The 13,027-nt window shown below is 31.5% G+C and overlaps 1 protein-coding gene and 1 long non-coding RNA gene across 2 annotated transcripts; both read right to left on the bottom strand.

Moving 5' to 3' along the window:
- Positions 1–780: 780 nt before the first annotated feature.
- LOC122516585 lies at positions 781–5,028 on the bottom strand. The gene is made up of 2 exons (XR_006303613.1): positions 4,769–5,028; positions 781–979 (listed from the first exon to the last, which is right to left on the bottom strand). It is a non-coding gene; the product is annotated as an uncharacterized LOC122516585 (long non-coding RNA).
- Positions 5,029–8,142: 3,114 nt separating this feature from the next.
- LOC122516954 (60S ribosomal protein L34-like) lies at positions 8,143–12,299 on the bottom strand. The gene is made up of 4 exons (XM_043635203.1): positions 12,230–12,299; positions 11,997–12,068; positions 10,912–11,109; positions 8,143–10,309 (listed from the first exon to the last, which is right to left on the bottom strand). Exons 2-4 carry the CDS (start codon positions 12,059–12,061, stop codon positions 10,213–10,215), a joined length of 360 nt encoding a protein of 119 aa, XP_043491138.1. The 5' UTR covers positions 12,062–12,068; positions 12,230–12,299; the 3' UTR covers positions 8,143–10,212.
- Positions 12,300–13,027: the final 728 nt, after the last annotated feature.

The following is a 13,027-nucleotide window of genomic DNA, read 5'->3' as shown; positions in this document are numbered from 1 at the left end:
TTGTATTACTGGCGAGTCAAGTTATGAGATCGTCAAAGAACCACCTATTCGATTGACCGACTGACTGACTTACTGACTCAGATTTATAATTAATTGTTATTTATACTCGTTATAATTTTCAAGCATTGGAGGGCGTCAGTATTTAGATACGTTCGAATTTTTAACCGATCGTTCGACTTCAATTTCACTGTTCTTTGTAAAAAATACAAGTCGTTTAATGGCAACTCTAAATGACCTAAAATAATAAACGAGTCTTTTATAATATCGAACAATTGACCACTGTCGAGAATCTCTTGGTGCCATTGGTTAATCTCCGTAAATCATTACGTATATCTTGAAGAATATCAATTCTTCAAGAGAGAAATGAATTTTTATCGTTACGATTATAAAATACGGATTCCGAATTTTATGAATTTTGCGCGGGAACCGCTATTTAAGGTTCAGTAACGATCGAAAGAACGAACGTGACCGCCAACGAAGTTGAAATCTGGTGCGGCTCGAAATGAAAGAAAAACTCGTATGAGTTTCTTCGAAAGTTATGTGTATTACTTATTCGTGGTCGGATCGATAGAATGTCGTCGAGAAACGAAAGAGAGAGAGAGAGAGAGCGAGAGAGAGAGAGAGAGCGAGAGAGAGAGAGAGAGAGAGAAAGAGAATCTTTTGAATTCCGTGTTAACGAAAAAGGAGGAGAGCCGTGGACGACAATTCGTTTCTTCAAACCGGATTTCGGGATTACAATCGACCGGCTGCTTCTTCGTCTTCTTCTTATTCCTCTCCTTATTCTTCTGCGAAGCCCTTACTTCGTTTTTATGCAGTCGAGGGCGACGGAGATCTCGCCTCGGTTCGTCACATTCGAATGGTCACGAGTAAGCGCGACAATGGCCAATAAAGGTAGGATCAGGTCCTATCGTGGAGAGCCTTCCCCTTATTTCGATCTCGAATCATGGTCCCCATTCGTCTTGGATGTCTTGAATCTTCCCTGTTGGAAACGTATTTTCTTTAGCGTAGAAAAAGGAACGATCAATGGAGTGAGGCATTAATGAATATTATTATTATTATAGGCATTATAGATACATTCTATGAAATAGTTTTGAAGACATATATCCATTCTCTGATTCTAAGAAATTTTTTCTTTTTTATATTTTTTGGGAGAAAAAATATAGGACAGTAGTACTAAATATGTTATAGCGTTTTAATTTAGATCAATAGTGTTGAGTAACAGATTGTAATTAGTAAAGCAAGTATTCCGTAAAGATTCTCATTGTGTTATCGTAAAACAGGTTTACAAGGATATTTTCAAGGATATTCGCCATTGGACAAAGGTGTGAGAAGGCAGGCCGACAATTCGCGAGGTTTAACAAGATCCTTGGATTAGAATGAACCCCTTTCGTCGTTCCACGAATGGTCCATTTAATACTCTCGCCTGGCGCCTTAGCAAAGTTTTAAATGCGACAGGAGGAGGACTATACAAGAAAAGGAGTCGTGTCGGTGGGAGAAAAAAGAGGATCTAGAGGGCCCAAAATCTCGATCTGTTCGGCACCCGTTACGAGGACAGACGAAGGTGGAAATACATATTTCATTGGAAATAGAATGTGTGTGTGAGTTAGGGAGAGGGAGACGAATAGGAGGAGTGAGAGAGAGAGAGAAAGAGAGAAGAGAAATGGTCGGACGGAGCCACAAAAGAGCGAAATGCATGTCTGGGCCTTAACGCGGCGTAGCCTCCCGGCTTTTGGGTCAGTTCTCGGCCCTCTCTAGTAACCACATCAGTCTCTGCATTCTATACCACCTCGAGTCGAGTTTCAGGGGCGTATTTTATTTCTTGGTCCATATATTATGATTAGTTTAATGACGAACTTTTCTACTTATATTTTTCGACGAATTTTTCTATTTAAGAATAAAATCTCCTTTTATTATTAACCAAATATTAGGTATAACAATTAATTCGGTGTCTTTTAAACAAATTTAATATTTATTTATAAAATAATTATACATCTGTTATTCTTCAAAATAGTCTTCATTATTTTTGATGACTTTGGCCCATCTTTCAGATAATTATCGAATTTCTTTGACGAAAAAAAAAATGGCAATTTTGATACAATTAATTTAATATCGAACTTATTTTTTTTTGCTAACTAATAGAATATTATATACCTACTGTTTTTCGTGTAGATGAGTCAAATAAATTTGAAGAGAATTAACTTCATTTAAAATGTTATTAATAAAGAAGAGATGAAGTTCGTCGTCAAGAGAACAATAGAGATATGTACATCGTATCGAAGTAAAGTGGCACGTAGCTCTTAACAAGAAACATTCTCAACCGAGATTAAATGATAGGAAGATATTGGATAATCGATCGTAATTGTGTCTATTTAGTATAGGGAAGCTGGGGTTGGCGTCTTACAACTCTTCTTGGAGACTTTACCAAAGTGGCATCTTTTATATTAACGGCAGGAAGCGGTTAACCGCTCGACTGAATAATCGTTCATAGGGAAAGAAAGACAGAGAGAGAGAGAAAAAGAAAAAAAACAAGAGAAATAAATCTAACGGGGAACATCGAAAATGTCTAACTAAGCGTTCTTCAACTTTATGTTCTTGAATACAAAGCTTTTTGGCGCCACGTTAATTGATCGAACGACTTGGTCCTGTTCCACGTAAGGATGCAGATCGACTTCTTTCTAATTATCATTTTTTCTTTCTCTCGTGATGCTGTTATCGCGATAAAAAAAAAAGAAAGAAAAATAAACGAAGACGGCAAATGAATTCGCTCGATTAAGTTGGAGTTAAAAAGAGGGTTGACTACCTGGTCACGATACAAGTTTCTTTCTTTTTAGTTGCGTATGCGAGTGGTTCTGCATACAACCAGCTGTGTATAAGGATATCTTTAGAGGTGGCTTTTATCGCTAAAAGCCAAGTGTGAATCGGGGCCACCGGTGCTCGATCAAAGGCGACCGTGCCTACATGATAGAACTAATGTAAGAGGAGAAGAGAGAGGAATAGTGAAAGACTAAAAAAAGAAAAGGATAGTTAGAGTTAGAAAACAGAGCGAGAAATAAAAAGGTAAAGAAAGGGAAGTAAGAAGAATTCGAAAGAGGAAAACGTTTGATTCAGTTTAGCTAATCTCTTCTTTTTGTTTTTTTTCTTCTCCTTCGATTAAAACGGACGACGATTAAAAACAAGTGTTGGGTGTAAACGATTGATAGATAACGCTTATAAAGATATATAAAGAGATCTTCGTGTAAACGATTCGTCGAAATCCTTATTGAGAGTTCTCGACTGGAAAATTATTAACCGACGCGATGCAAGATAGGTCGATGCATTGAGAATATCGTCTTTGCGTGTATATATGTTCGTGTATACACGTGTGCATATTGTTCGCTTGAATGAATTCAATGAGAAAGAAAGAGAAAGAGAGAGATGGAGAAACAACGAAGAGAGACGGGAGTCACCTAATCGTGCCCGCCTACCGACAAATTAGAATATATCGAAGTTTAACTCGACGACCACAAGATATCTCTTTCCCTTCACGAAAATCATACTATCGCACACATTTATAACGATTAAATTTAACTCACATATTTATGTTCGTCATTTATTCGTTCTTTTGTATGAAGTAACCGCTAAGAAAAAAAGAGATAATAAACGTTACAAACAAATATATTATCTAGCGAGATCACCTAATTTGCACCCGATCATAATTGGGTAGCGAACCATAACGTAACCATGACTAGAGTATCTTAATGAACTTAAAGTCAAGCGTGTATGTGACGATTATCCATACTTTGTCATTTTTTAATTTTAGGCTCACAATTCGCTGTCCGTTTACGAGTTCTACTTTGACGGTAGTCTTAGTGATAATTCTTGTTCTTATCAGCTTCGTGTTCGTGGATAAGAACGGCACACGCGACACGATAAATAATCGCGAATGATTTGTTGAAGAAAGGAATGTCTTTTTAAATCGAAATAAATGGTGAATCTTTATCGTAAAGTATATTTCATTTCGAGTATAATACATTTAATAATCCCAAATAAACTCAAAGCAACTTTAAAAAATAAATATAAAGGATTCTTGTTCAATTCAATTCTATAGTTAAAAAATAATATCTCTTTATCAATTATATTATTATCGAATACACAAAGAACAAATATTTTAAACAAACTTTATCGAGAAGGAAGAAAGAATCTTGGAAAAAGTGACTTCTAACAAAGGGTTAAACCGAACGCGTATCGGGTGACGGGAGGATTGTAGACGGCCCTGGTCCTGGCGTGGCGTCGGTTCTTATCCCGTGGCGTGCGGAAGCAAAAGAGAAAAAAAAATTTTAAAAAAAGAAAGAGAGTGAGAGGGTAGACGCAAGACCTGGCACAACAAAGATCCATCGGGACCGGTTTCGTGTTCTGCCCTTTTTTACATTCCCCGAAGAGGCCCTGCCGGGCTGCGGGTGTGAAAACCGACACCCACCCACTTGTTATTTTGTCAAACACGAGCCCTGAAAATTATAGGAATCATGCGGCACATCGAGCCTATTCTATACGTTTAATATAAGCCATACACACGACAGATTATATTCCATCCAACTTTTGCTCTTTTTGCTTTTGTGTGCTTCGTCTTTTATAACTGGCAATTAAACCCGAAACCGGAAAATGACTGCTACCGATTTACGTGCAATCAAAGACACGAGATGACGCAAGCAAACTCGGCCATTTTGTTTGTCTACCTACGGACTATAATACTGTATACTTATCACAATTTTATTAGTTTTTCGATTCATACATGAACGTAGGGCTCTCAAATCGAACTGACTCGGCACTGCGATTGACGGAATTGTAAATTCCAATAGCTCGCCGGTGGTTGCAATAATTTCGAGGCAATTGAACCGAGACGAAACACCGATTCCAGCATACGATCGCGCGAGTACTCAACTCTGGAATAGCTTCGCACAGCTGCCATGGCTAACCGCATTGATTATTATTACCGATAGATCGAGCCGAATACAAGTTTTCGTGATGAATACTTACATTTCTCTTTTTTTTTCTTTTTTCTTTTTTCTTTCCTACAGCAATTTATCTTTTCGATATGTTATTTCATCTTTCAAGTAATGTTAAACAAAATATAAACAAAATATCTCCGTGGTTTTTTTTTGTTAATCAAAAGTAATACCTTTTCTTCTAATTTATTATTTTTTAAATAAAAAATTAATTGCATTGCGGTGTAGTTAACTTTCCTTTTTTACCACCCCTTTCTCTCTCTCTCTCACTTTTTTTTCATTTTTATTTAGTCGATTCGCCTCATCTGAAACGGTCTTCGGTATCCTTTAATATCCTCTCTCGTGCCAAGTTTTCGTTGCGCCGCTTTTTATACGATCAACCACAGCATTCTTACACTCGTATCGTTTCTCCTTCGTCGACGTAGAGCTCCCTTGAAACGGAACCCAAGATTTGAGAGCGAGTCTTCCTGGGAAACGGTGACTTTTTGCGATTCTCCTCGATTGATCCTTCTTACGATTAAACGTGATTTTCCAAGTAACTCGACTTCTTTTCGTTTATGCAACAATCAAAAGAAGTCCCTTTTGATAAGAGAAAAATGGTAAGAAAACGATTCAGCGTAAATTATTTTTATCGCGTCGTTAACATGATAATGCAATTTTATATATTAGATGTAGCAATTAATTAGGGGGGGGGGGTGTCCCTTTAAAAAATTTAATATTTATTTATGAAATAGTCATACATTTTTCTTCGAAATAATTTCCATTATTTTCTATGATTTTGATCCATCTTTCGGGTAACTTTACAAAAAAAAAAGATGGCGATTTTTATGCCATGAATTTAATATCAAAGCACCGAATTAATTGCCACACCTAATAATTACTCATGCAAATAAGAGATATACAAGGGCATATGCGAAAGAAACGTTTTTTCTTATCTTCCTATTCGAAAGTCGTATAAATATTTACAAAGACCACATAGATTGCGTAATGAAGACTACTCATTTCTCGAGAAGTCTTCTTAATAGTTATTCTCGTTGTCATAAATATCGAATGGCGACGTAATTCTAACAAAGAGAGCGACAACAGGAGTCTCCAAAATGAGTATTCTTATTATTAGATCGACTTAAACTCACGAATGTTTATACTACTAATATGGTACTAGTCGTAAAGGTTTTATATATGTATGTTTAAGCAAGAAGCATAGTCTTGCAATCAAGGACATTTGTTATTTTGTATTCAAAATAACGAGAAACTCTTTCTTTTTCTTTATCGTGCAATGAACGTATCAGATGTACATAAATATGTACAACATGAAAATACGTGGACGGCCGATAATGATCGAAGCTTCATTAGCCTAACTAAATGACTTGACACTACTCGTGTTCGAATGGATAATATGTTGCCTCGAAGGATTACAAAACAGACTTAAAAAACATCATATCTTTTTTTTATAATTGTAAGATATAAATTTATTGTTAGATATATTTATATTAATATAGATTTATCTAGTATTGTTTTTTAGTGTAACGTACCGGATACGTCGTTTAGGTACCTTTTTTACGATATTTTTAATGTTTCAAAAGCAAATAAGAAATATTTAAGAAAGAATAAGAATAATTAAGAAAAAAATAAACAAATGAAAAAATATAGTATTTAGATTTGATCACACCTAAAATTTAAAAAAATTAAGATAAATTCTTCGGTTTTTTGAGTTCCATGGCGTAGGAAAAGCTGCTTTAAATCTCCTTTAAATGATATTCAAATATAATTTTCTTTAATAAAAAGTTCGATAAGAAGTGAGTTCCGGCATCGGTTTTTTTTTTACAAAAAAAGCATTGGATATATTTAACAAGATATTAATAACTTACAATTAATATTTTATATTCAATCAGAATATATGTATATATTAAACAATAATCGTTATTAATTTGAATATTAAACTTAATTAAACATCGCTATATCTAATCCAATGATAATATTAATGATAATAATATTAAGTCGCGGTAAAGAAAGTTTTCGAAGGACATTTCGAACACAAGTAATTTAGACCCTGAACTCGGAGGTCATTGACAAGTAGGGTCAAGTAAGTACAGTAGTCAATTTATTCTCATCGAATCTCACGGAGTCAATCATATCGCTAAAAGATTAAGCGATATACCCCTGGAGCTCGTTCTACGAAATTTATAAGCAACTAGACACAGAAATAAAAAGTGGTATGCTTTTATGTGAACACAATGTTCTTCCAAAAATTAACGAATTAAATTATTAATACTGAACAGCCTTTATGTACAGGATGCATGTCCACAAATAATTTGTTACAAATGAATTTGATTTTTGCTTTTAAAAAATTGACTCAATTCAAAATTAGATTAATTATCTATTTATAAACTAAACTATTAGGTATAGAAACTAATTCGGTGCCATAAATAAACATTAAATTTGTTTTTAATAGGCACCGAATTAATTTTTACGCCTAATACATGTATTATATGGATATAAATACTTATATATGCATTTATATGCTGGTAATGATGACAGCTGACTAAGAATAAGTCAAAAATTGTAAACAATTGATTTTGTGATTTATTATTTTACTTTGTTTAATAAGATAAATCTAAAAATAAAATTTTGCAAATTTTTAACTTACAATTAGTCCATGGCCATAATTACCGATACATATGTGTGCACGAAGTTCGTACACCTTTCGATAATTTGATAGTATATTAGCAGTGTGGATTTTCTCAGGTAACAGAAAGCTTTTACTTAGCGAGCTCTTTCATGTCGTTGGCATTTTTGCTTCATTGTGGAAACCATACCGTGACAGAACTAGTACATATATGTACATACGGAGTTTCGTTCAACAAATAAGGCTCTTGTTAAAAGCACGGAGGCTAGCAAGTCTCCATATTCCTCTGGGACGGGTTCTGCACACGCGTTGACCATAATCGGAATACAATACCTGTCCCTTTTATTCCTCTTCGATGGGACAGCGTGCTGCTATATCTACGATAAACTGCAAGAAAACTACATAAAACTCGCTTATCCTATCACATAAATTGAAAATTTCAAAATTTGAACAATCATTTTCTAATAACAAAAGTTAGATTAATACAAGTATATCTTTCCTGTCGATGTGAATAAATTAACATTTGCATAGCCATACTTTTTCAATTCTTTATTCGTACATAGAAATAAACTGATTTTTAATTTAAAAGAGACATCTATAAAAGTTAAATCTTTCGTTGATATATCATTTACGTATATGGAAGTGCATATTACACGAGTAAGCAATATAACCCGTTGGTATTAGAGGCGTGCTTTCTAAGTTAGTTCAAACATTTCCCTGCTAGGTGGCGTACTTGTTCAATGTTTAAAATTTCAATTGTGATAATTTATATTGTACACCTCTAATATGTAAACGTTGGCTACATTGGTTTACACCAACGCCTTGTACCTTATATTATTTTTAATAAAAAAAAAAAAAAAAAAAATTTCAATTGTATATCAGATTCACGTGATTTTGTTATGATTAAAATCTATGCAATGAATGTCACTTAAAATCGTATACCGTTACGCTTAATAGATATACGCTTGCAAATCAGGGCTTGATGAAACTCTAAACTTTTAAATTATTTCTTTTTTGCTTTAAATTAATGTCGTACATCAAAACTTTAATTTTGTTATAAAAATTTAAACTATTTTTCACTTACTTAACATTATTTAAAATATTGAAAATGGGTTAAATATAGATGATTAATGCATTAAAGTAAGAATAATACAAAGTATATTTGTTTAAAAATTACGAATCTATTAATATACTTTGAATATTAAATAATTTTGATTTGATATTTTATTACATGAAAATTTTCAACTGAAAGTCATCACTGACTAATGAAAGCTAAAACAATTCTAAGTATTAACAGAATATATAGTACTTGATTTACCTTAAATAATTGTTAATTAATCAAAGGAATTGTGTAAATTTTCGTCTAGAAACACAGAATATAAGTTCGACGTACCATTCTCTTCGAAATCTACTGTAAGACTTGCTCGAAGTCCTCTATAAAAGTCGAATAAATTTCTTTTATTGATTCTTTTTTATATGACTAAAACACATTTCTTTTAACGTTTCTGACCAGTGATAATTTTGAGCTGAAAATTTTTATTTAATAAAATATCAAACCTAAATTGTTTAATATTCAAAGTATATCAACACTTTATAGACAGGCAGTTTTTCTCTGAATTCATCTCATGTCATTGGCTATTATTTCAGAATTATATGTGGAATAAAATACTGTAAATAACCTTTTTCATAATGGTCTATTATATTCTCTCTCTCTTTCATGAATTTTATTTAATATTTAATTTTTAATATTTTTTTTGGCATGATAAGCCATGTAGCAATCACCTACATATATTGATACACAACAGGTTTTGCAAATATATCTCATTTTGCTGCGCTTTCCTTTTGAAGAGCATACTCTATACTGTCCTGTAGGATATTTTTTCTCCCACTAACTATTTTTTCTAAAATGTGGTCTCTTAGCTGTCCAAACAGTCTGTTGGGTGGATCATTGTGTTTTAACATAACAACGGCTTTTATTAGCTACATATTAGTTAAAGAAGCTTGTAGTGTGCTAAAAAACAATTACATTCTATGGCTTAGAGTTAATGCATTATTATAAAGCACAGACTCTATGCCATAGAGCGTAATTGTTGTTTATTATTAAGGAATATATATTCTACGTTCTGATTGAACAGAGCTGGCATGTAATAAAAGCACTGCAATAACGAGTTAACTTGTAGCCGGTCAACAATGTGTTAATAGATATGTGATGTTTAAATAAATGTGCTATGGTTTAAACATTACTTAATTATACTCCCTGCGTATATTATATCTTATTTGAATTATTGAAAAATAATTATATTTAAAGCTTACTTGTACGAAGGAAAGAATATCGATGTTTTTCAGTAGTCGGAATACAAATTAATATCCTTTCGATATACTTCGATAATCAGAGGAATAAACTAACGTTTGATCTTAATGATAGCGCTCAACTTCGGATGGCGACAACTTCAAATTTAAAGTTTACCTGTCATAAAATATATTAATGATACAAAAACATTAATTATTACTAAGTCTAAGTATGCTGGAGCGTAATAATAGTGATTCATTATGGATTTTTTGTAATTTTTGATATTTATTTTATTTTATTAATAAAAATCATTATTATTTGTCGGTTTTCTTAGTCTTCTCAGTAGCTTGCTGCGCTTTCATTACTTTAACTACAATCTTTTGTTCCTCGATTAGGAAAGCACGGACAATCCTACAAAGTTCAAATAAAGTTATTACTCAAATATTTCGATTTATTTGGTAATATATCGAAACATTTTTGGTCAGTATTTAAAAGGAAGGTAGAGTTGTGTTAGATTTACTTAAAATGTTTAGCTTTCTATTTAGGCCATAATTTGTCAGTCATAGAAATACATATAATTGTTGGACATTGGTAACCAACTGAGAGCAAAGTATATTTCTGATCCATAGTACCTGACGTAGTATTTAACAGGTTCTAACGACACATACTACAAATAAGGGTACATATATTTTATTTCAAACATTGACCATCTATTTGCAACACTGACAATTTTTGTATTTATTGATGTATTCCTAATCATTTGTATTATTTAACGAAATTTAATTATAAATGCTGACCAAAAATTTCTAATAAATAGTAGTATTACTTGATTATAATTTGCAATAGAATATTGAAACACATGGTCTAAATATTAAGACTGAGGTGATATATTATTAGGATAAAAGTTTTAACATTTAAAATTTAAATGTAATTAAGATTAAAATTAAATTTCTGAAGATTTCTGGTGAAAGAAAGACATCAAATATTGTTTATTAAAATAATTTCAAACATACCTTTCTTTGACGCATTTGTGACAAAGAACACCACCATATACGCGTTTTACTGTCTTCTTTCTCTTACACATACGAGATCGTTCCATTGGTCTTGCAGGCTGAATACCTCGTAGCTTATCCTTGCAGTGACCGCATCTAGGAGTTTTCTTAGGTTTCTTCAAGTATTGATATACTAATTTACCTCCAGGAGTACGAACACTATAAGAAATATATACTGATTAGTAGTTATCAAGGCAGTAGAATTAAAACAAATAAATTCCCTTGATATAGCTAAGTCATTCAAGAGTATGCTTCTTGCATTGTAAATAAAATTTTACTATATTAACCAGTTACAACATGAATGTTATTGTGTACTAGATAACAGATGAGATATTTTAATGTAATAAATTAAAAAATTATAAGTTGATGTTAAATATATATATATATATAGGTGATTATGATTACCAGTAGCATAGAGTGAGTATATCGTCGAATAAAGGGTGACTACAGTTACTGGGAGTATCAAAAACGATAAAACTGATGTGTTAAATACATCTATTAGTTTGTTATTTGTACTTAATATTCAGGAAACCAGAATATATACAAATTGTAGCATATAAGTGTGCATTAGGACTGCAGAAGATATACAATATGTGATAGCATATATGTAAACATTGACTATATGTAAATATTATAAAATTCTAAACAATTGTACAACTTCCAAAGATTACAATTAAAATTATTAATGTCAATGAAATAAAAAATATTACTTTTAAAAATAATCTTAGTGAAAAAAACTTTCAACATTTATATTTTATCGTATCTAAAACATTAATAGTGATGAATTGTTACAATTAAAAAACAGAACTTAGATCAGTTATCAATACTTCTCTATTAATACACACCAATTACATTGATTTTTTTCAAATATTAAATTACACGTGGAGAAATAGAAGTGTACTACCAAAACATAACCTCAATTGTACATTACAGTAATAGAGGATACAAGTAAACCAATTTATTTAAAATTATAGAAAAAAACGAATTGAAAGAAGATTATTTGTCACATCAATTGTTAATTAGATAGAACAAAATTTGTTACTTACACACGTCTCCTGTTACTTTTTGTATTATACGACAAACGTCGTCGATAGGTTAACCGTTGCACCATTTTGATTCTGTGAAATAAAAGCTTACTTTACAAAAATCTATATATAATAATTTGAAGAAAATGAGAAAAATATATATAATTTCAAGATATCTAAAATGTCTGTACTCTAATCTTGTGATTAACAAAAAATATTTAGATTTTTTGATAATATATAATATCGACACAAACCTCTCAGTAGAGTACAGCGGAAAAGGAAGCCAATGTGTTCGGAAAACTTACTACAGAAGCAGTAGAAAAGTAAATGCGATTGGACCAATAGACATTCGTATAGAGAAAGTCTAGTTCTTTTCCTCATAGCCAATAGGAGCCAATAAAAATCAATGAAAAAAAGCACATGTATAAGCGTTTAGATAAAATATTAAAGTTTTTGTAAAAATAAAATACAATATTAAATATGAAAAAATATTGTTTACTACTGCTACGAGATAGATTCTTATTTTATAGTAAAATAAGAGGATTATATAGGATTCATGATGATAAAATTAAAAATATTATAAGTAATTATATATAAATTAATAAATTTTTATTTAATTTGAAAAATTGGGATTTCTGTAGTTCCATAGCACCTATGCACGAACTACCGCTTAATAATAATTGAAAGAGATGTTTAGGTACACAGAGTTATATTGCCTGTTGATTAAAACATTAAGGTTAAATATATTTTTTAAGAAATATGTCTAATTTTGACAAACATTTGTTAAGATTAGTTTCACCAAAGCATTTATGACTTTTTTTCATATTATTATTAATATAACTAATACAGTACAATATATTTACGTATTCATCAAAGTATCATTATGAAATTTTAATGTATACTTTTTTTGAAAGTAATATAAGTCTATTTGCAGCTCTAAACAGTCTAGTATTTCTTTAATAATTTTATTAATTGTTATCGAATAATAAAATTTAACATGTTTATGTCTTACATTTAATAAACATTAATCAAATTCATTAAAATTTACCAAT

The sequence above is a fragment of the Polistes fuscatus genome, unplaced genomic scaffold (genome assembly GCF_010416935.1).
Source record: "Polistes fuscatus isolate 324 unplaced genomic scaffold, CU_Pfus_HIC Scaffold1, whole genome shotgun sequence".
Classification (NCBI taxonomy): domain Eukaryota; kingdom Metazoa; phylum Arthropoda; class Insecta; order Hymenoptera; family Vespidae; genus Polistes; species Polistes fuscatus.
The sequence above is the reverse complement of the archived record's forward strand: the minus strand, read 5'-3'. Positions and strand labels throughout refer to the sequence as shown.

Bases quoted from the DNA above. Each gene is read 5' to 3' on its own strand.
- LOC122516954 (XM_043635203.1), bottom strand. From the start codon at position 12,061: ATGGTGCAACGGTTAACCTATCGACGACGTTTGTCGTATAATACAAAA. The intron at 11,110-11,996 runs GTAAGTAACAAA...TATTTCTTATAG, and splicing joins AAAAGTAACAGGAGACGTGT to TGTTCGTACTCCTGGAGGTA. The intron at 10,310-10,911 runs GTATGTTTGAAA...TGAACTTTGTAG, and splicing joins CACAAATGCGTCAAAGAAAG to GATTGTCCGTGCTTTCCTAA.